The sequence below is a fragment of the Halichoerus grypus genome, chromosome 11, assembly GCF_964656455.1.
Source record: "Halichoerus grypus chromosome 11, mHalGry1.hap1.1, whole genome shotgun sequence".
NCBI classification, from domain to species: domain Eukaryota; kingdom Metazoa; phylum Chordata; class Mammalia; order Carnivora; family Phocidae; genus Halichoerus; species Halichoerus grypus.
The window spans coordinates 33,549,551-33,575,679 of record NC_135722.1 but is presented as its reverse complement, the minus strand read 5'-3'; the positions used below and the strand labels follow the sequence as shown (position 1 = coordinate 33,575,679).

The following is a 26,129-nucleotide window of genomic DNA, read 5'->3' as shown; positions in this document are numbered from 1 at the left end:
TTATTAGTATTTACACATACCTTCCCCTTTCATATAGCTAATTTCTAATTCTCTTTCCCAGAGTACCTTATATATTATATTACTTTTTCCAGGAAGTCTTCCATACATGGAGCAACTCTCCTACGTACTCCAGTTGATCATTTTAACCTCCCCCTATCAGTTGCCCTGACAACCATCATTTTCCTTGTCTACATTTTCCCTACACACACACACACACACACACACACACACACACACACACACACTTGCACACTTGCCATAACATACATAAATATACACAAACACATCCTATTTGCTCATACATTACTTGAATAGGATCTTAGGGTAGTAACTTGATCCTTCTGAGCTCAATTCTTTTATGTCTACAAAATGAGAATTACAATATGGTCTTACAAAGACCATATGAGAAAAGTAAGAAAAAAATACACATAGATGATATGGCGTTAAATAAGTCTTTCCTTCATGAAAATTGTTAAGTCTGTTCAAATTTTACTCAAATTACTGTATTTATTTACTGATTTTATAGATAATTTGTTTCTTCCATTACCTCTTTAATAGCAATAGAAATTCTTAGACATGTTTCGGAAGGGCTGTCTTTTCTATGGACTTCCTTCCCTACCTACCAGAGATGAAGCAAGACCCCTATGTTCTGCCCTGGCTGTACCCCCAAGTATGTCTCCCCAGTGTCAGAACCTATGTATTTGAAATACTTTGGTTCAAATCATATCTTCTGCTATAAAATGTCAAAGACCTTAGGAAAAAGAATGGTGATGTCATGGAAAATATCTGTTTTCCAAGAGGTACCTGATAAACTATCTTAAGCCTATCAAAGATAGTATAGTTCTGGAAATTCTCTGTAGCCTAGAGAGCCCTCAATTAAAAAAATAAAACCTTTGTTATAAGACTGGTTTTCAGTTTTCTCCTTTTAGGTGAAAGAGGAAAACAAAACATCCTAGTAATTAAGGTTTCAGTTAATCTAGATTTTGCTTGAAATGCAAGGGCCTGTGATAGTATTTAAAGAGGCTGAAGCCCCGTGGAAGCTTTTGAGGGGCTCTCATGCGATTTTTTTCTGTGTTAGACAGGACTATGAAGAGCTAGAAAAGCAGCTGAAAGAAGTCTTTAGGGAACGAAGCAACATCCTCCATCAGCTGACAAAGACATCAAGAGAACTTGGTGGAATTAAAGTCAACTTTCAGGTGAGATGAAAACTAATTTTCCTGGCAGCAAAGGCTGAGGAGTCACTCGGTTTGTCTCGGTAGATTAACATTAAAGACTCCTGCATTTTTTACCAGTTTTGAATATGGTTCTGGGTTTGACCAGAGGATTTATTTATTATCATATGAGCTTTGAAAAGAAATGTCATTTGAAATGCAGTCTGGGCATCTGTGGTTTGCAAATTTAGAAAGGAGAAAATTATGTGCTTGGCAAGGCCATCAGTCTCTCATAGCTTCTAAGATCGATTTGACCCCTGTGTTTTTTATATTATAAAATGATGAAAACTAATTATGACCAAGAGTTGAATGAATATAGGAATGATCTCTAGAAGAGAATCTTAAATTCCACAAAGGAGAATTCTCAAGATTCTTTAATAATCCTCATTACTAAAATGAGAAAATGTCTTAGAAAGGCAAGAGTCATCTATGAAAATGTATTAATACTCAGTGAAATCTCCATCAAAAGCCAAAGACAAGATCTATATCTGATAAGAAAAGTTTTCTGAAATATCGGATATTTTGGTATTTGATTGAAAACTGAATTTTTTGAGGACATAATTTTAATTTTCATAATCTATCTGTGAGAAAGATACTATTAATGTGTTTTTTTTTTTCTTGTTATACATGAGGGATTATGCTTAGAAAAGATAAGTTATTTTTGAATGTCACAAGGGAAGCCAGAGTTTAAATACAGAGCCTGTGTATTAGTTACTGCACAAAACTATGTTTCTGAACCATGTGGAGTCAGTGTTGTCCTTAGCTTTCTGTTCCTTGAAGATGATGATGATGATGATGAAGATGATGATGATGATGGTATCCATAGCCACGACAGCTTACTGAACATGGTCAAGGTCTTGCGTTAGGTATTCTTTGTACAATCTTTATTTTTTACATGAAAACTGTGCTATGGTTATTAGTAGTTTCATCTTGTCGGTGAGAAAACAAGACTTAGAGAAGGGTTAAGAAACTATAGAGGACACAGAGAGAGTTCGGTGGCAGAGCAGCTATAGGAGCCCAGTGCCCCAGCTCTTGTTCTAGAAGTTATGTTACAACTCGAACATAAAAATAAGAGCAGAAAAACCACCCCATACTCCATTAGAACACAGAGACAGGTAGCAGGGTAAGGACAGTGCTACGGTGGAAGAATATACAGAACGTCAGGGAAGCCCTAACTCGGATGAAAGGGGGACTAAGTGAATTTTTGGAGGAAGCTGATCCCAGAGTTGCACCTTATCATTAAGTAGAAATTCGCCAGCTGAGGCTGCAAATGTTCAGTACACTTGCACCTTCTCAGGGGGATGGAACACCTGACACTTTGAAACTGTTTCATGCATATGGTGAGATGCCCATGTGTGACCAGGACACTCGTCTCTATACAGGTAGCCTAAGTTAAGACACCCAATCACAATCTGGAAAATTGCTTGATAACAATGTATAATTTCATAGAATCATGTTTCTTAAAAGGGTAACAATTGTACTACTGAATGTAGTTGCAATTTTTAAAATGCCTTTCTTTTTCCATTTCCTGTCAGCCAGTGTGCAAGGTATTTTTCATTTTTGATCTCATTAAATCCTCTTAGCAACCTCTTCACAAAATTTTACTCATAAAATGAGGAAACAAGACTCAAATAGGCCAAGGAAGTGCCCAGTCATTCATCTAATAAATACTGATTCTAGGTTTTAAACTCATAGTGATTAAACATAGCCCATTCTACATTTTTCCCCCAGTGGGACTTCATGACGACAGGAGCTTTGAAAGTCTTGTTATAGTCTTCTCTGTAACCATAGTCCCTGGATGGGATGGTAACGGATGGTAACGCAGGTCGGCCAAGAAGCATTATGTTGATTAATTAGTAGGTGTCTCAACCTTTAGCATCCTTAAAGGAACCAAGAATAATTTCCAAGTATACCTCACTTCCCTGGACATTCCTGGGTAAATAATAAGGACACTTTGGCTCTTCTACTGAGATATACTTTGCTGACTCCTGTCTGTATCTACCCTTTCCGTTTCTGCATCTCATGTTCTTTTCCATTTGTTTGTTTTTTTATTTTAAGTTCCTTGAAAACAGTCATCTGCTTGATCCTGGTTTCCTTCAGAATGCCCAGAATATAGGATATGGTCAATAAATGAGTAAGCATATTATATTGCACTTTTCATCAAGTGTTTTTCCACATCTGTTTTGTCCTCTGAATTTTCCAGTAACTGTCTAAAGTAGACGCTTCAAAAATCTCATCCCGGTTTTTCATCTAAGGAAGTCAAAGGGCAGATTTTGTGACCTGCTCCAGGCTGTAGATATGGGGCTTGATCCCAGGACCCTGGGATCATGACCTTCGCCGAAGGCAGACGCTTAACCAACTAACTGAGCCACCCAGGCACCCGGAAAGAAGTTTCTCTTATGCAGCCCATCACATCCCAATCAGACTACTGATTTTGCTATATGAAAATTGCCTGATTTTAGCATTAGACTATAAAATTTGTGAAGGCAGACACTATGCCTCTGCACAGGACTTTGCATAATTCATGATAGATATTTGTTAAATAGATATTAAGTAAACAAAGTATTTGCCATTCCTAAGATTGTCAGTTTTCTGCCTGCCACCACTGCTCTTCCCGCAAACAGTATCACTGCTCCTCAGTTTCAGCTTCTAATAGGTTACCCTGGTAAATAGTTTATTGAGTATAAATAAGAAAGTTCTTAGGGAAGACTTAATGGGACAGATTCTGTAATGAGAATAGCTCAGTGGGCTTTTCTGCTTGAAGTCACGGTCTGTGGATGTTGAATTTGCCAGAGTAAATAAACACTAATGACTGAGGTGGTACTTTATTTTTTTTCCCCTTAATACCCTATCTTGTCAGAGCAGTTACAATTTTACATAGCCCTAGTTTTTCTATGTAGTCTGCTGCATTACTCATTAATAATAAATAGACAAGACCAAAGAGGTACATGCTTTTGGGCTGCTTTGATCTTGAATTATGTTATTACTTAGCTGATTCAGAGAGGTCTTTTATGTCCGTTTGAATTTGTAGAAACTATGCCAGAGCTGTTTTGACATGCCTGCAGAGAACACAATGAAACTTCAGCTGGAGAGCAGAAGATGTGTTTTATACTGACTTGTAAAGAGACCTAGATATTGGAGAGCATTTTCCCCTCCATCGAACCTCTAAAGGCTGAGACTCGGCTTATTCCCTTTCACCCCTGGGTAGCACCTGTGCTTGGTGTCGTAAATCCCCGTGTGCATCCTTAGAGCCATGAGGATCACTGTGGCCTCATTTGCATATTCTTGTTTCAGGGCCTAAGAGCAGTCACAGCTGTGCCATAGAGACAAAAGTAAAGTGAGCCTCAATTTATCACTTGAATAAGATTTTCTTTTCCCACTTTTCTTATCAGTCTTTGAAAAATGATGAGAAATCTTCCAAAACTGATGTTGAGAAGCTTCTGGAAATAGGTCAGAGACAAAGGTAAGACTGCGCTTTCTTTTCATTTTCTCGGTTCTTTTTTTCCCCAGAGTGTCAAACTCCATTCAGAAATTTCACAAAAATCAGGTCATTCTAAATGCATTAATTCACTTATCTTCTTACTTACACTTGAAGGCATCAGAATCTTATTGAAATGCAGGTTTGTATACAGTAAATCTATGGTGGGGCTGGAAATTGTGCATAGTGATCATGATGCTATGCTGCTTTGTCTGCAGATCACAGAATGTTTATGGATCTGTAGTATTTTCCCCTATTATCCTAGGAAGATAGACCCTGAGAAGTCTGCCCATCAATAGACAGATGCAATAACACTAATCTCAGTGGGCCATATGTAATAGTATCAAAACTTGATCCTGGTGGTAATGGTGGGGGTGGTGACGAATGGGGTAATGTTACCAACAATATGAGTAGAATTAGTGTAATCTTATTAGTGTTGGATTGTGTTTTTTTGAAGACAGTGTATTGTGCGATAGATTTCTATGCAGTATAAAAAGCTATATGATTTGAAACTGCCTCTCAAAGGAAAAAAAAAGCTGTTTTAAGGTAGAAACAAGCTAGCATTTTTTATACACTTATTAGAGGCTCTGTCAGATGCTTTATATCTATTTTCCCATTTGACCCTCACAATTAGCTTTTAAAGTAGATATGATTATCACTATTTAATAGATAGGAAGTTGTTCAGAGGGCTTAAATGAGTTGATGAGAGTTGTGTAAGTGGAATTTGCTCTGCAGTGTCTTACCCAGTAGCCACACCCGTTCATGTTAGTTCACTGATCACAAAGCATTAAGCTGCTAAAAAGCTTAAGCATACTATGCTATGTAGTCCTTTCTTGCTGCCTTGTATCTTCTCCACTGTCCTCGCCTTTTGACCCAGAAACCTATCATTGATGTGTGTTTGGATCAAGCTGATGACACATTAGAAATATCAAACTGAGTGTCCTGTATTGACTCTTTTTATTATTTAAATGAAATTATTATTTCTTGAACATGAAATTCTCTTCAAAGTTCAGTATTAAAGAGCTTGCATAAAATATTGTCCAAACATCTTCCCCAAAATAGATCATTTTAAGTGATTTTATTGGTTTGAAATAAAGCACCTATGCTCAATGTTACACAAGTATCCCTGGTTCATTGAATTAGTGTCGGAGAATTATAAACCGCATTTCAAATAGAAATAACTAGTCAAAATGAACCAAGAGACACTGAAAATGATGACTTTTTGTAGAGCATTCCATGGCAGGAGAGGGTAATAAAATCAGAATGGAAGTGTCTTCTGCACGACAGATGCACAGCTCCACTGAGCAGGTTGCCGTGACCGAGGAAGACCGAGTGAGTTAGGGCCGATCAGCAAATGAAACTGTATATGTGTATGACCAGAACCAGAGAGAAAAACTTCTAAATCTTGGTCCAGAATGGACTTCAGCCACTAGCAGTAGAGAACCCATTTTAGGTAGTTCTGTAAGAGCATGACATAAATTAAAGTATTTTAGGAGGATTACTCTGCAAACATTGTTCAGTGTGGAGGGAAAGGTTGAGGAAAGCTGGCTTGGAGGACAGGACAGGGTGATCTCAGCAGTGAGAACCATGGAGTGAAAGAGGAATCAAGTCTGTCTTCACTGCTGTGGAGACGCAGATGAGGAGACAGGCTTGTGCATGATGTGGATAAGGAAAAGCCTATTCGTTTAGTTTGCTGATACCATCCTAAAATCTGTTTAGCTGTTTCTACATGACACACAAAATATCCAGAGAAACAAGAAAAAAAAAAAAAAAACATGGTTAGGATTATTAAGAATTTCAGATTATCATCTACACATTTGGTATGGTATACAAACTACCAGATGTTGGGCCAAGTCTTTCAATGAAAGGACGGAATGGAGCAGATATTTTGATATCACGATTTTAATGTTTTATCCAGAATTTGAAAACTTGTTTATTTTTTATTTTTTTTAAGATTTTGTTTATTTAAATGACAGAGAGAGAGACAATGAGAGAGGGAACACAAGCAGGGGGAGTGGGAGAGGAAGAAGCAGGCTCCCCGCTGAGCAGGGAGCCCAATGCGGGGCTCGATCCCAGGCCCCTGGGATCATGAACTGAGCCAAAGGCAGACGCTTAACAACTGAGCCACCCAGGCACCCCCAGAATTTGAAAATTTGTTTAAAATGTGTAACTTGTATAATGCACACAAAGTCAAAATAGAAAATTCAGTAAATTCTAATAATAGGTAATTTCTCAAAAGGATATGACATTTGATATATTAATTTTTGTTGATTACTTAGAAAGAGATATATAAAAATCATGGTTACCTGAAGGTGAAGCAGGCTGTGTATCTCATTTTGAAAAGAAGAGATACTAATAAACCATAAAAGAAAAAGAATATTATTTTGAAATATAAAAAAATATTGACTAATTGCAAATTTAGAAGTATTATCTGAGTCTGAAACAGTGCACTGTGTTGTAGATGCCATTTGGCTGTACATCCCGCTCTTAATAACCCCTCGTCCTCTGGGATGCTTGCCATCTGACACTTACCTGCAGGAGTGGTCTCAAGAAGTCATGCTTATTTTATATGACTCCAACATCACTCAACAGTTAATAGGCTCAGAGGTGATCACCAAGACAAAACCAAATCAGTTAGAATTTCCCTCTTGGAATTGTAACCAAGAGACATCTAATCAGTCTCCCTGTGTAGCTGGAACCAGACTGTAAGTAAGTAAACTCAGAGGTTATGGGGTGGCCATATACAACCATGCAGAGAGAGCAAAGAATGCCTTTCTGTTGAGACTGAGAAAGGAGTGTGTATGCATATTTTTGTGTGCGCACGTGGGTGGGAGAGAGCGAGCAAGCACAAAATGTTGTGTTGACTCTTGAGTGTTACATTTTCAGAAATATTTCGACAGCCTAGATAATATTCATAGCAGAGGACCAGATCTAAACCATACCATATGAGGAGTAAGAGTGTGTACCCACAAAATGGAGACTTGGGGGATAGGAGGGTAACCTAAAGTGTCTGAAAACTTAGAAAAAAGTGATAAGACATTTTATTCCCGGGCGCCTGGGTGGCTCAGTTGGTTAAGCGACTGCCTTCGGCTCAGGTCATGATCCTGGAGTCCCGGGATCGAGTCCCGCATCGGGCTCCCTGCTTGGCAGGGAGTCTGCTTCTCCCTCTGACCCTCCTCCCTCTCATGCTCTCTGTCTCATTCTCTCTCTCTCAAATAAATAAATAAAATCTTTAAAAAAAAGACATTTTATTCCCTATGGTGGTTGGTGGATGGAGATTCCTAGAAGGCAGTTTTAGACTCTGTGTACCAAAGGATTGTAAAATATCATGTTCTCTGAAAACAAAAAGAATATGCGGGATAGTGGCAAGTGGTCCATCTTAGATGTTTTTATAATACAAGTTGGTAACCACTTGAAAAAAATGCCTTCCTGTAGTGTGATTTGGGTGAGTGTGTTTTTTATATTTATAATTTGATATGAAGATGTATGAAGCAGCTGCCCTTTCAAATCCCTTGTAACGAAATTCTGTGCAGAAATGTGCTCAACACTGAGCAGCCTATCATAGGTGTCAGTGGGGCCCACCAGTTCTTTAGAATTGAAGACTCAGCTCAGTATCCCAAATAGGACCCTAGAGTAGTAGCAGTAGTTGGGGTAAATCCCTGTTGGTGGAGGGGGCCCATGAGCGAGTCAGGAGTCCTCTCTCATAGGAGTATAACTTAGCAAGACTGTTGGTGGAGGGGGCCCATGAGCAAGTTCATAGGAGTATAACTTAGCAAGACTGTGAGGCAGAGATTGGGGGCACCTAAAGCAGGAGAGCAGTGAGAATGTGTAGCAATAAGCCTGGAAGGCAAAAGAGGATATAGAGACGTTCAGAAGATTCAAAAGATCATATTTACCATTCTGATAGCTTTCCTTGACGTGAAAATGTGCAGCATCCTCTCCCTTCTCCAGTGTTTGTTAACAACCTTAACAGTTTATTTTTGTTGTGTTCCCTACATTGCCTATAGATGTCAGGATGTGGGAATTTTTGATACACATACACACATACACACACACTCATTTTTATTTTTATAAAATATATAGTATTTCATAGTTTAATTAAAAAATCTGTATCATTTAATAAAATGATAATTTTAAACTTCATAAATAATCATAAAATGATAATCATTATAAAATCTTACTATAATTTTTTAGTTAGAAATACAATAGTTTGTGTTTTCATTCAGTGCTTGTGGAAGATCTGAGTGGTAGGGATAGCATGTAGATCCTTCCATCCTTCCCTCCCTTCTTTCTTCCCCTCCTTTTTCTCTCTCTCTCCATAAAGGTAGTGTAATGACTCTAGAGTTTGAACACGTAGGCTCTAGAACACAATTTCACTACCTTTCTCTGTTTCGGTTTTCTCTCTGTAGTATTATGTCATCGTGTGAACCTTCTAAGAGTGTCCGATGCATTGTAAGCCTATAACATATGTAGACATTACTATTACATTATATTATGCCACAAATGCTCTTTGTGGAAAATAGCAGAAAGAATGATAGAAGTCTAAATTTAAGTGTCCACATGTGAAACAATCCTGATAAGTGATACCTATTTGAGGAAGGAATGGAAGCTGAGTCTTAAGTCCGCTCTAAGCAAAAGCATGTCACAAGCTTCACGTGGGCAAACATAAACCATCACCACAGTGACTGTAATTATTTTATAACTTGTTCCAATTATAGTTTGCCTTGACAGACAAAGTTCAAATTGATTTTAACAATCATACAAGCTCTCACTAATATCCTGAAATTGAGACCCGGACCTAAGAGTTTCTAGAGTAAGAAATCTGGGAGCATCATTAAATCCCAATGGATGAAAGAACAGCTTGCAGCTGTGTGGGATGTGGTGGTCAAAGAATGAACTTAGGACCTAGAGTGGTCCTGGTGGTTGTGACAGAGACCTCATACTTATTAAGTGATTATTTTCCAAGCATTGTGCTAAGCCATTTTGCCTACATTATGTCATCTAAACCTCACTACAAACCTAACAGATAGCTCTATTAGTGTACCCATTTTATAGATGAAGAAAATGGGTCTAAAAGGGTACACTCCTATGCCTAGTCTCTGTAGTGTGGTTACACACAAAGGTTGCAGAGGTAGTCTTTTGGCACTAGATTGGGAATTTTAAATTAGTTTGAGTTCTGCCGGTAAGACTAGGAAAGGTTTCTGTTTGGCTGTTGTTGCTTCAGAGGAGTTTATTCCTGGGGTGCCTGGGTGGCTCAGTCATTGAGCGTCTGTCTTCGGCTCAGGTCATGGTCCCAGGGTCCTGGGATCGAGCCCCGCATCAGGCTCCCTGCTCAGCAGGAAGCCTGCTTCTCCCTCTCCCACTCCCCCTGCTTGTGTTCCCTCTTTCACTATGTCTCTCTCTGTCAAATAAATAAATAAAATCTTTAAAAAAAAAAATAAAAGTTTATTCCTGTAGCCAGAATAAAACACACACACACACACACACACACACACACACGTACATACTAATCCTCATCTGGTATCAAAACGTTTGGAAGTGGTAGCTTAGGTGATAAAATGGAGGCACACAAAGATAGTATGATTTGTCATAAATGAGTCAATCTTAGACCCTTGAGAGGAATGCAAAATTATGGATAATGCTTACATTTTTTAACAAGTGAGACAAGGTCCACATGTATTAGTGAGCTTGAGACATAATGTGTATATGCATGCAGACGTGTGTTTCTTTTATTAGACACAATAAATGAGGCAGCCCTCAAGGTCAAAATAAGTCTCTTTTCTCTTCGTTTTTATAAAAAAAGTCTCAGGCCTTATAAAGGATGTCTAAAGTATACTGCCTTAGAATTAATCAATTAGGAGCATCCAAGGGGAGTTGTAATTTTATCCTATCAGCAAGTCTGTGGCAACTTTTTCTCTAACCAGCATGTTCACACCCTGGCATGCTGTCACTAAAATTAGCTTTTCAACTCTAATTATTACATTGATTTGATTTAACACATTATGCAGCTCACAGATGATTCACACAGTGGGATTCGTACAAGACACAATAGCAAGGCAATTTCCTTTAAATATGGCTTGCTTTTAGTACTTGCATGGGAGAGAAAACTTTATTATTAGAATCCTCAGATACATCCTGCATGCTTAACTGTGTCCCTACATACAATTCTAGTTGTTTCCTAAATGTATGTCAACAGCAAAGCCTCCTTTCATAATGTACATAAGAAATAACAGAATTATGTCTCTCTTTTGCTCTCTGTTTTCTCCTAGAGAACAAATGAAGTCTCTCCAGGAGGTCCTGCAAAATCAACTTAAAGAGACAACTGAGAAAGCAGAAAAACAACAAGCTACTGTAAGTATGTTAATTTTTTTGTGTTTGCTTTGGGGCTGGGAAATTATTTTTAAAATAGACTCAGGTCCTAGAAACAAGATAAAAAGGTCCACTCCCCATAAATGGTATATAAGATGGTTCTGGAGAATAAAGTAGAAATCTAGTGAGAAAATCTGGAGAGAAGTTTGATTCTCAAGCCTTGGGGTGTGTCAGAATCACCTGTGGAGTTGAGTAAACAGGCAAGGTCATTATATGCCATAATTCAGGATCCATTGGTTTGGGGCTGACACCAGCACTTTTGTCCCACTCTTGACCTCTGTTTTCATCAATAAATGAGGGTTGGGAATTAGAAGACCCCTAATAATCAAATACAACAAAAATCATTTCTTGGAATGAATGCTGACCCAGTATTTTTATGATCTCGGTGACTGCATTTTCTTTACTGTATCCCTATCCCTCATCTACTGAACAGGAATCTCTCAGTGGTGGGGCCATACACTGACTGTTTAATCAACTCCCCAGGTGATTCTGACATACCCCAAGGCTTGAGAATCAAACCTCTCTCCAGATTTTCTCACTAGATTTCTACTTTATTCTCCAGAACCATCTTATATACCATTTATGGGGTATACCTTTTATCTTGTTTCTAGGACCTGAGTCTATTTTAAAATATATTAATGGAAAATTTAAGGTACAGTTGGTCCAACAGATCAGGAAATGGACCACCATTGAGAATTTAGTTTATTTCTCACAGTTCTCAAGGGGGTGGCATGCCTTGTGACAGGTGACTATCCAAGGAAGTACTCGGGTAGGTCATGAGGCAGAGGGAGGTGAGAAACTGTGGGCAAGAGCATTTATTGTGGTTTCTGTGGGAAAGAATGTGTGAGGCAGGTGAAGCAGGCTTAGGAGGAGTTAATATGAATGATCTCAGCAGGCTCTGGGGCATAGGGATTGCCCCTAGTTGTCTGGGGGGTACCTGACCCCTGGGGTGGTTAGGGCAGGTGTATAGTGGCTTGGCCTATGAGAACACGCCAATACAAAGGGGTGGCTGGGGTTAAGGGTTCTGGGTTGGTTAGTTTGTTTTTGAAAAGCATGTCACCAGGAGTAATTGTTCAGTGTTTGCAGTTGAATGACTAATATGTTTTACATCAGAGTCTAGAAAGAGATGACCACAACCTCAACAAATACGGGATTGAGAAATAATTATTAAAACAATGGAGGACATTGGGAGAAGGAAAGGAAAAATGAAGGGGGGGAAATCAGAGGAGGAGGTGAACCATGAGAGACTATGGACTCTGAGAAACAAACTGAAGGTTGTAGAGGGGAGGGCCGTGGGGGGATGGGTTAGCCCGGTGATGGGTATTAAAGAGGGCACGTATTGCTTGGAGCAATGGGTGTTATAGGCAAACAATGAATCATGGAACACTACCTCAAAAACTAATGATGTACTGTATGGTGACTAACATAACATAAAAAAAAAACAAAAACAATGGTTATTTTTTTAAATGTGCATCTGGTGGGATCTAGAAGAGAGATTTCATAGTACTGGAATTACCTTTTCCAAATTTTGGTAGACTCAAACAGAATGCTTTATGCTTGTTCTCCCCATTTGAAAATTCTAGGTTAACTAAGAATTAAACTGATTTGTATTTTTAAACACTTTTTTTTTGGTAAATAATTATTATTTTCTCTGTTAGACTGTTGGTGTAATTGAAGGTTGGGTAAGGAGAGATAAAGATAATTGTAATTGTTCACTCTCGAAGAGAGGGGAAAAACTGGATTTAATTCTGCAAACATGGTGCTATTTTAGATTTAAGAGCTGATAATCTTATGTGCTACCCTTGATTACATAACTATTTACTATGCCTTTTTCCATAAAAATAACAGATTGTGTATTTTATGTAAAAATGTTACAAATACATCATTTGGTAAGTTTATAGTAAAATGTTATGAAACTTAAAGGATAAACTTAAATCACAAAAATATAAAAGAAACTTGAGAAAAATTAAATTGAAGAAGCAGTAAAGCTGTCATGACTAATTCTGTGGGAAAATAACTTTTTATGAACATGTGAATATTTGTTATTATCCCTAAGCAGATAATGGAATAGCATATCTTTCAAACCTGTGTTCCTCCTGAAAACTCCTAACAGACAGCAAGGAAGAATGAGCTCTCATTCTCTGTAACCAGAGTAATTAAAGATATTAATGTTCATTGGATGCATTTCACTACTCTTGTTAATTTTTATGGCTTAACTTGCCCTAAGTGAGACATAATTAGTCTAAAGGCAAAAATTAGCTTCTAGCTTTGACTCTCATTAAGAGTAAAGAATTGCTATGTTCTTACATTCTTTGTTCAGAGTAAACAAATGGTATTTTCTGTTTCTGAGAATGAAATTCATAACTATCTACCAGGAATGCTTATTTTGCCAGGGATGTTGAAAGCTGTTGGGATTCTAGACTAATGGTTTCAAAATGCTAATACTTTTTGAATATTCTGAATATATTTTAGCTCTTGAATATTTGAACACTGCGTTCTCAAGATTTTCTGTCCTTGTTTCACATTTAAGTAATTGTATTCTTAACATTGCAATATATTTTCATTATACTCTTTATTTTTTTATTTATTATTTCTATTATTTTTATTTTTAAGTAAACTCTGTGTCCAAAGTGGGGCTCAAACTCCCGACCCCAAGATCAAGAGTTGCTGACTCTACTGACTGAGCCAGCTAGGTGCCCCAGTTTTTACTTAAAGTTAGTTGTTGGGGCGCCTGGCTGGCTCAGTTGGTAGAGCAGGCGACTCGATCTCGCAGTCATCAGTTTGAGCCCCATGTTGAATGTAGAGTTTACTTAAAAAAACAAAAAAAAAAAACAGGAAAACCTGCTCTAGCTACTTTTAAAGATTGTTTTAAAGTAATGTGTGAGAAAACCCCTTGTAATGTGTTTGGATGTCAAAATAAAATAATCATTTTAAAAATTTGTTAATTATGTATAACATATACTGAATAGTATCAAAATGTGATGATTTGGGAAAAGTAGTGGTCCATGAAAGAATAGGTTATTAATATAAGCAAGGTGGCTTTAAGTAGTTCATGACTTCAAGATCAAACTGAGGGTTCTAGAGAGGAGGGGGGTGGGAGGATGGGTTAGCCTGGTGATGGGTACTAAAGAGGGCATGTTCTGCATGGAGCACTGGGTGTCATACGCAAACAACCAATCATGGAACACTACATCAAAAACTAATGATGTAATGTATGGTGATTAACATAACATAATAAAAAAATAATAAACTTTCATTGAATGAATGAAAAAAAAATGAAACATAAGAATGGAAATTTAAAACATAAGAGAAAAAACAAGCAGCCCAAATGGTCAATTACTGAAATCAACCAAGATCTCCAAAACAAAGGAACCTGAGGTATTTTGGAGCTTGAAGCCTGGGACAGGGAGGACCTGGCGTGGGTCTTCAGCTAGTCTTGTGGCTGGCCCTGTGTGTATTTCAGGCAGCCCTCTTGAAGTGGATGCCTTCACAATCAAAGCTTACGTCAGCACTTGCATCACAAAAAAGAAAAGCCAGCTGCCGGAGCTTATACTACATCTACGTAGGCACTTTAGAAATTTTGAAATGTTACAAATTTGTCTTTTAAATTCACCAGTAAAAAGTGATCCCAGGAAACCCTAGGCCCCTACCCTCCACCCCAATAAAAGCAGAACCTCAGGCCTTCACTCTCCCTGGCTCTTTCTACCCATGGCCTCACTGTGTGGCCCCAGGTGTGACATGTAATATCCAGGACTTGTAAGTAATAAACCTTTTTTTTTTTAATTTTCAAAGTTTCCTGATGATATCGCTGAGGGTGTCTTGCAATCATACTACGAACCGCAAAGGCTGGTCCAGCCACAAGATTGGTTATCTATAGGCTGAGGCAGTCAGTACACAGCAGTAGAAATGGGTGCAAAAGCTGTTTATTGGGGCATACCCTATTGTGCTGCATACATATCTAATTTTGAACGGCACCACGTCTCCAGTCCTTTGCATTATCAACCAAATCGAACTATCTTCTCAATGGGACAGAGTGTGATTTATGTTTTCAGGTTGCTGTCATTATCTTCATAGTTAAAATTTAACTTGAAAATTATTATGACCAAAACAATGGTCGTGGTAGTTCTCAGGCTTCTGCTTGTTTTATATGGAGTTTGACCATCCAGAATTGGTTTAGATCTCTGTTACCATTTGAAGGAATGGTTTAAGGACCCCTATACAATCCAGAAAAGAGGGGGCATTAACATTTGTTACAAGGAAAGCAAAACGTACAAAAACATGCACAAGACTAAGACACATCAACTTCTGGAGAGTGAAGGAAGAAAAATTAGGTGGGGCTTTAATAGTAGGTGTAACTATTTTTTTACAAGGTCTGAAGAAAACTGGACAAAATATTTATATTTGTTTATTCTTAGGTTTGGGCCCAGAGGCGTTTTACATATTACTTCTTGGTCTTTTGTTTATGTTTGAAATGTTTCAGAACTATTTTTTTTTTTAGATCTGTATATATGGTGAAAATTCATTTTACTCCTAAACTTGATTTCCACTGAGTCAGTTTATCCCCAGAGATAACCCACATTACCAGTCTCTTTTGTATCATTCCAGGGATCCTCTAAGACTGTTGCTAATATATATATACACACACTAGCTACATAAGGCTATTGAGCATTATAAAATGGCTAGTCCAAATTGAGATATGCTATTAGTGTAAAACATACAGTGGATTTTAATGATATATTGTAAAAAATAATGTCAATTATATCATTAATCCATTACATGTCAAAATAATAATATTTTGAGTTTATTGAATTAAATAAAACATATTAGTAAAATTAATTTTATCTGTTTCCTTTTAATTTTTTAAAAAATGTGACTACCAGAAAATTAAAAATTGGAGACATTAAATATTTTATCCACTATCATAAAGTCACTTTTTATCAGAGTGAACTCTCACTGACTATAAAGTCTCAGATTTTAACAACTGTGCTATACTGAATTTTTTTTTTTTTTCAAAATACTCAAGCAGATATACTCAGGCAGCAGAGGTGCTGTGTTTATGCAAATACAGTTTGAACAACTGACCTAAGCTTACAGATTCCAGCAATATCAAATTCAGAAGGAAACATCATGATTTCTTTGGTACGGTATTATAACATTCTGTGCTTTGGAGACCAGGAATATCACTGTGCAATTGCTTTCCAACCTGCTATAGGTCAAAATTACCTGCAGAGTGTTTTATGAATGGAGATTTCTAGGCCCAACCCTAGAATCTAGCTTTTTGTTGTTGTTTGTTTTGTTTTGTTTTTTTTAAAAAACCACATTTTTTTAATTGAGGTTTACATAGGTAAAAGAATCAGTTATAATATGCATGGTTTCTCAATTTAAAAAAAAAAAATGAATCTTTTACTACATGAGAAAAGCCTTTTTTATAATCAGTAGGTCTATGTATGAATTGGGCATGAAAGTTTGGTTAATGAAAATTTCAATCCTTTGTTCTTTTTCAATATTTGTTGATAAAGAGATAATCATTGTATTATGCTTCAAAATCATGATAATAAATTTATAAAAGCCATAGGAATGAATTTAAAATGTGCTTATATAATATTCCATTCATTTTCAGATTAATTTTTTAAAGACTGACATGGAAAGAAAGAGCAAAATGATTCGAGATCTCCAGAATGAGGTAAGATATATTTCAGGCAAATTTTATATAAATCAAAGCATAGACACAAACCCACATACGGATTTGCCACAACTTTTGGAGTATTGATTACATGCCAATTTGGCCTTTAGTTAAGTACTAAGGAAAGGAATTGCACTGTTGAGAATTTCGAAGAGTAGGTAATCCCTACTTTTATATATATGTTAATGTTATTAGTTCATACCTCTCTAGTTCATTTTCTCCTCTAATTATACTTTGCTTGGACTAATATTAAAAATTAATTTTCATTTCATAAATTCATCTGTCCACCCAATGACATTACAGGAGCTGAAGAAGAAGGCTATCTAGAAATTGACTTCATGATAGGAAGAGCCAATCTAGAATGAAAAATTTATTTAGGATCATCTTAAAGTAATGTAGAGTTGAACAGAAATAAGCTGGAACAGCTTTCATTATAGCCTTTAAATTCTGAGAACCCTATAAAATACGTATTTTCTTTGTCTTGTTATATGACTACTTTATTTTCTGCAATTCCTCCATCACATTTCTATTTCCACCTTTTTTCTTGAATGCAGTTAGTTAATTAGGACTCTTAAACCATGACTAATTAATGATACATTTTCCTTGATCAATCTCACTAATTATGATTTATTTTGAATCCCAAATCAATCACTTTAGACTTTCCTTGTCTCTTTTTCCTTCTCTCATTCTTTTGTTTGTCCATACCTTCCTTTTATTTTTTGAGACACTTAAACAATAGATGAGCCTCATTATTCACATTATTCCTAAATGGTTTCCACCTTGATATCAAGTTTAAAAAATAGGCTTTACGAATGTCTTGGTATTAAGCATTCATCATCAGGACTCTGATTATGACATTAAAATGGTTTATCAGATGTGCATGTGCAAAGAATGCATAGAAGAAAGGAAAGCAAGACAGATTTTAAATGACTTTCTGATGATTCTCTTGTATTTTAATTTCTGTCTAATGTGTTTTTCTTCTGAGTGGTGTTTTTTGTTTGTTTGGTTGGTTTTTCTTTTTAGAGTGGGAGAAAGTGGGGGGGGATGGGTAGAGGAAAGAGAGAATTTTAAGCAGGCTCCATGCCCAGGAGCCCAACAAGGGGCTTAATCTCATGACTGATCATCATGAGCTGAACCAAAATCAACTAATGTTCCTAGTGTTCTTAAGAAACTTAAGAATTTAAGATGAGCGGACTTGATGATAGTTTCCCTGAGGCGTGAATCTTCTTGATTTCCTGTTTATAGTGGAAAATATCAGCAGACCAGAGCTACTAGAATACTGGGTGTCCTGGATAATAATATCTTGTTCACTGGAGCTCAGTGAGAGGGTCAGATTACTCTAGTCAAACACTTCCAGGGATCATTTCAGACAAGGTGAATATTTCAAACATTAAAATCAGTATTAAAATAGGAAATAAAGAGGCCACCTGGGTAGCTCAGTCGTTAAGCATGCACTCACTATTCACCTAACTAGCAATAATGGATCTAAAGACCGCAACAGGGGCGCCTGGATGGCTCGGTCGTTAAAGCGTCTGCCTTCGGCTCTGGTCATGATCCCAGGGTCCTGGGATGGAGTCCCACATTGGGCTCCCTGCTCAGCGGGAAGCCTGCTTCTCCCTCTCCCACTCCCCCTGCTTGTGTTCCCTTTCTCGCTGTGTCTCTCTCTGTCAAATAAATAAATAAAATCTTAAAAAATAAAATAAAATAAAATAAAATAAAATAAAATAGGAAATAAAGAACATTTGCCGGTGCATGCACAAACTCACATACCAAACAACATGAGCACAGTTGTATAATAATGAAAGGATTATAGGTTAATTTATACCGCTAAGCATCATCAGTTAACTTTTAATCTTAGATAATTTTTTTAAATCTAGACTTTAAGAAGGAAGCACTTTCAAAATCAAAGTATAAATTATTCATAACAAATACATATAAAGACTAACAAAATATTTTGTTTCTGGGGGATACTTTTATAGGATCATATTCATTTTCTAAGTGTATAGGCTAGAGTAATTCTAAAACAAATACAACCTTACAGAAGTAATATCTGCTAAATGTAAGTAAGCTTTGTAATGAAATTTACTACTTACTTTCATTGTATTGAAAATCTGCAAGATGAAAACTCATAACTAGAGACAGTTTTTGACTTCAGCAAAACCTAATGGTGGGGGCGCCTGGGTGGCTCAGTTGGTTAAGTGGCTGCCTTCGGCTCAGGTCATGATCCCAGGGTCCTGGGTTCGAGCCCCCCATCGGGCTCCCTGCTCAGTGAAAAGCTTGCTTCTCCCTCTCCCTGCCTCTCTCCCTACTTGTGCTATCTCTCTATCAAATAAATAAATAAAATCTTAAAAAAAAAAAAAAACTAATGGCGAACATATATCAATTGAATTTTTTTTTAATTTGACTCCTTTCTATTAATTCTTTGAAATTTCAGGTTTATTATTTTGACAAATGATCATTATGTTTATAGACTAAACAAAATAATTGACACATACTCTGTACAGTAAAATTATATGGACACTGCCTGGAAGATTTTTAATTGAAGAGCAAGAGAAAAACCAAACAGGTAAATCAATTAAACAAAATATAAGGAGGTGAGAGAGAGAATACAGGTATAAAGATATTTCTGGAAGAAGCTTAAAGTCCCCTGAGAACTTCTGAGTGAAGGTATTAGGGAAGTTTCAGTAGAATAAGGGACTTTTGAAAAATTATTAAAGAATTATTGAAGAATCAGCATTTTTTTCCATTATGTGAAGGTAACTATTAAAAGGCATCTTTAAATTAGCACCTAGGGATTTAGTTTTTACGATTTAAGATATCCCTTGGAGGGAAAAAAATACTCGGACTTTTTAAAAAGCAAATGCAGTGTTGGGCAGAAAGTTTCAAGTTATTGCCCTCTGCTTTTCTGCTTATATTTTCTTCCATGGAACATTCAAGTCAAATCTCTTCCCCCACAGTGTATTTCTTGGTACAGAATCATCATAGTAAGAATTAATAAATGATGGAATGATGCCAGTAAAGTTTTTAAAATTGTTTTGGTTTATATGTAATTTTTTCCTAACATGTTAAGGTTTGATGCAATCGGGGGAAAGCCTTATTACATTTTAGAGAACTCTTTATGAATCCAAGGGAATAAGAAAATATACAGAAGAACCTCCCTTTAGTGCTGGTAGTAGCAGTTAGGTGCCTTCAAAACATTTTAAAAAAATGCTTTTCAATGCACCAATATATAAGCTGTGCATATAGAGGAGTCTGTTAAGACTTTTCCCTGCATTAAAAGAAGAGATTAGTGAAAAGTATGCCTTAGGTTTTAATTTTGATGATAATGTATTTATTAGAAGCAATTCCCTTTAGGATCTTCATCTCAGAGGAGGAAATACTAAATCTTACCTGTAAGGCTGCAAGTGATTGAGTAGAGTATTTGGGATAAAAAATGTAAAATATCATATTATGGCTATGTTTTTATTGATATCATTATTATGTTCTTGATGCTATGATTACAAAGTTTAATGGTAAGTGGTCTTCCCATACATCCTGTGTTTTTAGTGTATGATTCTGCACAGTGCACATTTCTCACAATGTAAAACTTGATTTTGTAGTAGATACATCACCAACTTTCTAGTAATTTCCTATTCTGTCTCTGTTTTGTTTTGTTTTGTTTTGATTTGTAGGAAGGCTAGTATGGCTACCTTAAATTATTTATTTTCATTATAGAAGTATAATTGACATGCAACGTTAAATTAGTTTCAGGCGTGTGATGCAGTGATTCTACAATTCTGTGCATTACTCAGTGCTCACTGTGAAACTGGTCATCATCTGTCACCACACAATGTTATTACGATATTATTGACTACATTCCCTATGCTGTACTTTTCATCTCCGTGACTTAATTTATTTTATAACTGTAAGTTTGTACCTCTTACTCCTTTCCATGTACTTCATCCTTTTCCCCACCCACCTCCCCTCTGGCAACCACCAGTTTGTTCTCTGTATTTAAGAGTTTGTTTGATTTTGTTTGTTTGTTCATTTGTTTGTTTGTTTTTAGATTCTCCATAAATGGAAAATCATATGGTATTTGATTTCTCTGACTTATTTCACTTAGCATAATATGCTCTAGGTCCATCCATGTTGTCACAAATGGTAAGGTCTCATTCTTTTTCATGGCTGAGTAATATTCTATTGTATATGTATCTGACATCTTTATCCATTCATCTATTGGTGCTTCCATATCTTGGCTATTGTACATAATGCTGTAGTAAACATAGGGATACATATATCTTTTCAAATTAGTGTTTTCGTTTTCTTTGGGTAAATACTCCATAGTGTAATTATTGGGTCATATGGTATTTCTAGTTTTGGAACTTCCATACTGTTTTCTTCAGTGGTTATAGCAATTTACATTCCCACCAAAAGTGCCTATAGTTTCCCTTTTCTCCACATCCTCACCAACACTTGTTATTTCTTATCTTTTTGATACCAGCCATTCTGACAGGTATGAGGTGGTATCTCACTGTGGTTTTGATTTGCATTTTTCTGATGATTAGCGATGTTGAGCATCTTTTTATGTATCCATGTGTATTCAGGTTCTCTGCCAATTTTTTTAATCAAATGGTTTGTTTTTTTGGTGTTAAGTTGTGTAAGTTTTTTGGGTATTTTGCATATTATTCCCTCATTAGATATATCATTTGCAAAAATCTTCTCCCATTCAGTAGGTTTCCTTTTTGTTTTCTTGATAGTTTCCTTTGCTGTGTAAAAGCTTCTTATTTTGATGTAGTCCCAATAGTTTATTTTTGGTTTTGTTTCCTTGCTGGAGGAGACATACCCATAAACATGTTACTAGGGGCGATGTCTAAGAGATTACTGCCTATGTTTTTTCTATTTTTTAATTTATTTTTGTGTATGGTGTAAGAAAGTGGTCCAGTTTTATTCTTTTGCATGTAGCTGTCCAGTTTTCCCAACACTGTTTATTGAAAAGACTGTCTTTTCCCCATTGTATATTCTTGACTCCATTGTTGTGGATTAATTAACCGTACAGACACGGGTTTATTTCTGGGCCCTTTATTCTGTTCCATTGATTTATGTGTCTATTTTTGCGCTGGTACCATACTGTTTTGTTTAGTATAGCTTTGTAGTATATCTTGAAATCTGGGACTATAATACTTCCAGCTTCGTTCTTCTCTCTCAAGATTGTTTTGACTATACAAGTTTTTTTGTGGCTCCATACATATTTTAGGTTATTTGTTCTAGTTTTGTGAAAAAACTATTTTGATAGGGATTGCATTAAATCTGTAGATTGCTTTGGGTATTATGGGCATTTTAACAATACTAATTTTTGCAATCCATGAGCATGTAAGTCTTTCCATTCATTTGTATCATTTTCAGTTTCTTTTATCAATGACTTATAGTTTACTGACTATAGGTCTTTCACCTCCTGGTTAAATTAATCCTAGATATTTTATTCTTTTTGGTGCAATTGTAAATGGGATTGTTTTCTTAATTTCTTTCTTCTGCTTCATTATTAGTGTATGGAAACACAACAGACTTCTGTACTTTGATTATATATCCTGTGACCTTACTGAATTCACTTAACAGTCCTAGGAATTTTTCAGTGGAGTCTTTAGGGTTTTCTACATATAGTATCATGTTATTCTGCAAATAGTGAGAGTTTAGCTTTTTCCTTACCAGTGTGGGTGTCTTTTTATTTCTTTTTCTTGTCTGATTGTTGCAGTTAGGACTTCAGGTACTGTGTTGAATAAAAGTGGTGAGAGTGGACATCATTGTCTTATTCTTGATCTTAGAGGAAGATCATATAGCAAACACAGTTTTTCACCTTTGAGTATAATATTAGATGTGGGTTTTTCATTACGGCCTTTATTATGTTGAGTTATTTTCCTGATAAGCCTGCTTTGTTGAGGATTTTTATCATGAATGGATATTGTACTTTGTCAAATGCTTTTTCTCTATCTATTGAGATGATCATATAGTTTTTTATCCTTCCTCTTGTTAATGTGACATATCACATTGACTGATTCGTGAGTATTGAATGACTTTTGCATTCCTGGAATAAATTCCACTTTATTGTGGTGAATGATCTTTTTAATGTATTTTTGAATTGTGTTTGCTAATATATTTTTTAAGATTTTATTTATTTATTTGTCAGAGAGAGGGAACACAAGCAGGGGGAGCGGCAGGCAGAGGGAGAAGCAGGCTCCCCATTGAACAAGGAGCCCAGTGCGGGGCTCGATCCCAGAACCCTGGGATCATGACCTGAGCTGGAGGCAGATGCTTTAACCAACTGGGCCACCCAGGTGTCCCCGTTTGCTAATATTTTGTTGAGGATTTTTGCATCTGTGTTCATCAGAGATACTGGCTTGTAGCTTTGTTTTTTGTAGTGTCTTTGTCTGATTTTGGTATCAGAGTAATGTTGGCCTTGTAGAATGAATTCAGAAGTTTTCCTTCCTCTTCTGTTTTTTTGGAATAGCTTAAGAAGAATAGGTGTTAACTCTTTTCAAAAAAAAAAAAAATTTGGTGAATTCATCTATGAAGCATCTGGTCTTGGATTTTTGTTTGTTGGCAGTTTTTTGATTATCTGGTTTTGATACCTCATACAATCTATTTTTGTTCATTCAATTACTTATTTTACATTTGGTTATTATTATATGGTTAGAACAAATATAAAAATTTGCACCAAAAAATAAAACAAAGAAACAAGAAAAACTCAGCCTCCTTTTTCTTACTTCCATATATATGATAACTTCATTATCATGTGATATAACCAATCTCACGGACTCCAAAGCTTAAAGTCTCTTTGACTTTGTACTTTCTAAACACCCTCTCTCCACTCTTCTTTACAGTTTTCTTTAAATTATTCATTTTACTCCCTAGGATAAAATAAGTTTATCTATAATGGTCCTAGATATAAAAAAGGCTCAAGAAATGAGTAGGATAGTACGTAGGGATTGAAATATTAGACAAATTAGACATTGTGACAAGCATCTTTGATTAGTTGAACCTCCTCAATGAAATGTGTGAGTTTGATAATGTCCAGGACTTTTTAAAGGAATATATATAGTTGGTAATACTTGATTTAGATTGGTATTAAAACATAGTCTGTAATTAGTAAATGGAGATAAAAGGGATGGGAAAGAGTGAAAAAAAAAAGAAGGAGGGAAGTAGGGTGAAAGATGCCCATCCCCCCACCACTATTTTTTATGGTGGTTTGTTTTAAGATAGATTCTTATGCTTGATTATTTTCCTGAGACTCATTCAAGATGGTTCAAGGTAAGGATAAAATAAATAATCATACTACTAATAATAATAATAACAAAATGAAGAACCATAAAAGTGGGCCTCACTCTGCCCAGTGTTGGAGATCAGAATTTTGTCAAAGCTAATATGTCTCAGTGGCAGGCTTTCCCTCTCACTATTAGCTCCATTTTTTTTCTTTTTAGTCTCTCAATTCTTTTGCTCATCTATTTATTGCATGGCTTAACCTGACTCTAAATTTCTAATGTGACTCCTCTAGCTTCTACTAATAACTGATTTAATCTCTTTTTATGTTTGGTTTTATTGCTCTTGTTATAAGTGACTGGCATAAAATTCTTGTCACAGGTCAAGCCACTGACCAATCTGTAGATTTTCAAGTAATTCCAAATAGCCACTGACATATCCAGGCATATGAGGAATAGAACATGTGTTTGAGATGCAGTGTGCCAGTTGCTGTTCTCAGCTGTGACAAAAAGAATTCTCTGATAAGAAGAAAAGGATTTATATACAAAGTTGTTAGAAGAACTGAATACATGGCTTGTAGGCTGAGCTTTAGGAATAGCCACAGTACACCCCAGAGCTGTTCATCTTAAGGCAAGGCTACCTCTGCCAAGACCAGGAAGCTGCCAGATTTGTCCCCCTCCCTGCAGACTCTGATATCATACAGCCCTATCCCTTGTGCATCAGACAGTGGATAACATCTATCCTGTTTTCTCATGTAACTAATTTCTGTATCTACATAAATATTATAGAGGTCATGTCTGATTAGCAAAGAATAAGTCATGTCTGCTTTGGAGCTATAATGAACTTTAAAAATAGAGGGGATTTGTTTGTTTTATTTCTAATTTGTTTCCTTGGTTTAATGCTATGGATAACATTCACATTGTAGAAACAGTTTTCCAAAATTTGGTAGCCTGTGTATTAACAGATTTTCTTTTTTTTTTTTTTAAGATTTTATTTACTTATTTGACAGAGAGAGACACAGCGAGAGAGGGAACACAAGCAGGGGGAGTGGGAGAGGGAGAAGCAGGCTTCCCGCGGAGCAGGGAGCCCGATGCGAGACTCGATCCCAGGACCCTGGGATCATGACCTGAGCTGAAGGCAGACGCTTAATGCCCCTCCCCCCAGCTCATGCTTTCTCTCTCTCTCTCAAAATAAATAAATAAGATCTTTATAAAAAAAGAACAGAATTTAATAATAACATTTTTCCACATAATATATGACACATTAATAATTATGAAAATCACACAAATAATCATAGTAAACAGATTAAAATAAGAATTTTACAATAAGGGGTGCCTGGGTACCTCAGTCGGTTAAGTGGCTGGCTGCCTTTGGCTCAGGTCATGATTCCAGGGTCCTGGGATCAAGCTCTGCTGAACAGGGAGCCCGCTTCTCCCTCTGTCCCTCCTCCCCACTTGTTCTCTCTCTCTCTTTCAAATAAATAAATAAAATCTTTAAAAAAAAGAATTTTACAATAAAATACTGTAAGAGGGCAGATGAGGGCAGGTGTGGTGGACATGGAATGCTTTATTGAAGAGGTGACTTGAAAAAAAAAAAGGATTCAAATTTGTGGCTATTCACAACCAAGAAAGCAAACATAAGAAAAAGCTTGATATTGCAAACATTCCCTTGTAGGTGAAAGATTAGGGGTGCCTGGGTAACTCAGTTTGTGAAGCGTCGGACTCTTGATTTCAGCTCAGCTCATGATCTCACGGTCATGAGATTGAGTCCCATGTTGGGCTGGGGTCTCAACACGGACTGTGCTTGAGATCCTCTCCCTCTGCCCCTCCCCCTGCACGTTCACGATCTCTCTCTCTCAAATAAACAAACAAACAAACAAATAAATAAATAAATAAATATTTTTAAAAAGAAAGATTATTAGATATTTATTGGTGTAAGGAAAGCAGTTAATTTTGATGATTGTAGCTGAATCCAGTTTCAGGCCAGCTTACTTGCAAAGCATGTATGTGTTTTTAGCATCCAGGTTAACACTGTAGGTCTGTGTTACAAGAAGGCAGTGGGGCAGCTAATCTGATGGAGCCAAAGCATAATACACAGAAAAGTAAATCTGAAAGTCTCCCCTGTCAGATACATCTACATCAGTGACCTTCCTACTTTG

At 36.5% G+C, this 26,129-nt stretch overlaps 1 protein-coding gene across 2 annotated transcripts in view; it reads left to right on the top strand.

Annotated features, from left to right (window-relative positions):
• LUZP2 (leucine zipper protein 2) overlaps positions 1-26,129 on the top strand; it is a 462,949-nt gene that overhangs the window by 206,349 nt on the left and 230,471 nt on the right. The window contains exons 2-5 of one of the 2 annotated variants that reach the window (XM_078058292.1): positions 1,083-1,196; positions 4,604-4,674; positions 10,959-11,040; positions 16,679-16,741. In XM_078058292.1, the coding sequence (XP_077914418.1) occupies positions 10,966-11,040; positions 16,679-16,741 (138 nt within the window). In that variant the 5' untranslated portion in view covers positions 1,083-1,196; positions 4,604-4,674; positions 10,959-10,965. Of the gene's footprint in view, positions 1-1,078; positions 1,197-4,603; positions 4,675-10,958; positions 11,041-16,678; positions 16,742-26,129 lie in introns of both variants that reach the window. The other variant, XM_078058291.1, reaches the window with a different exon arrangement.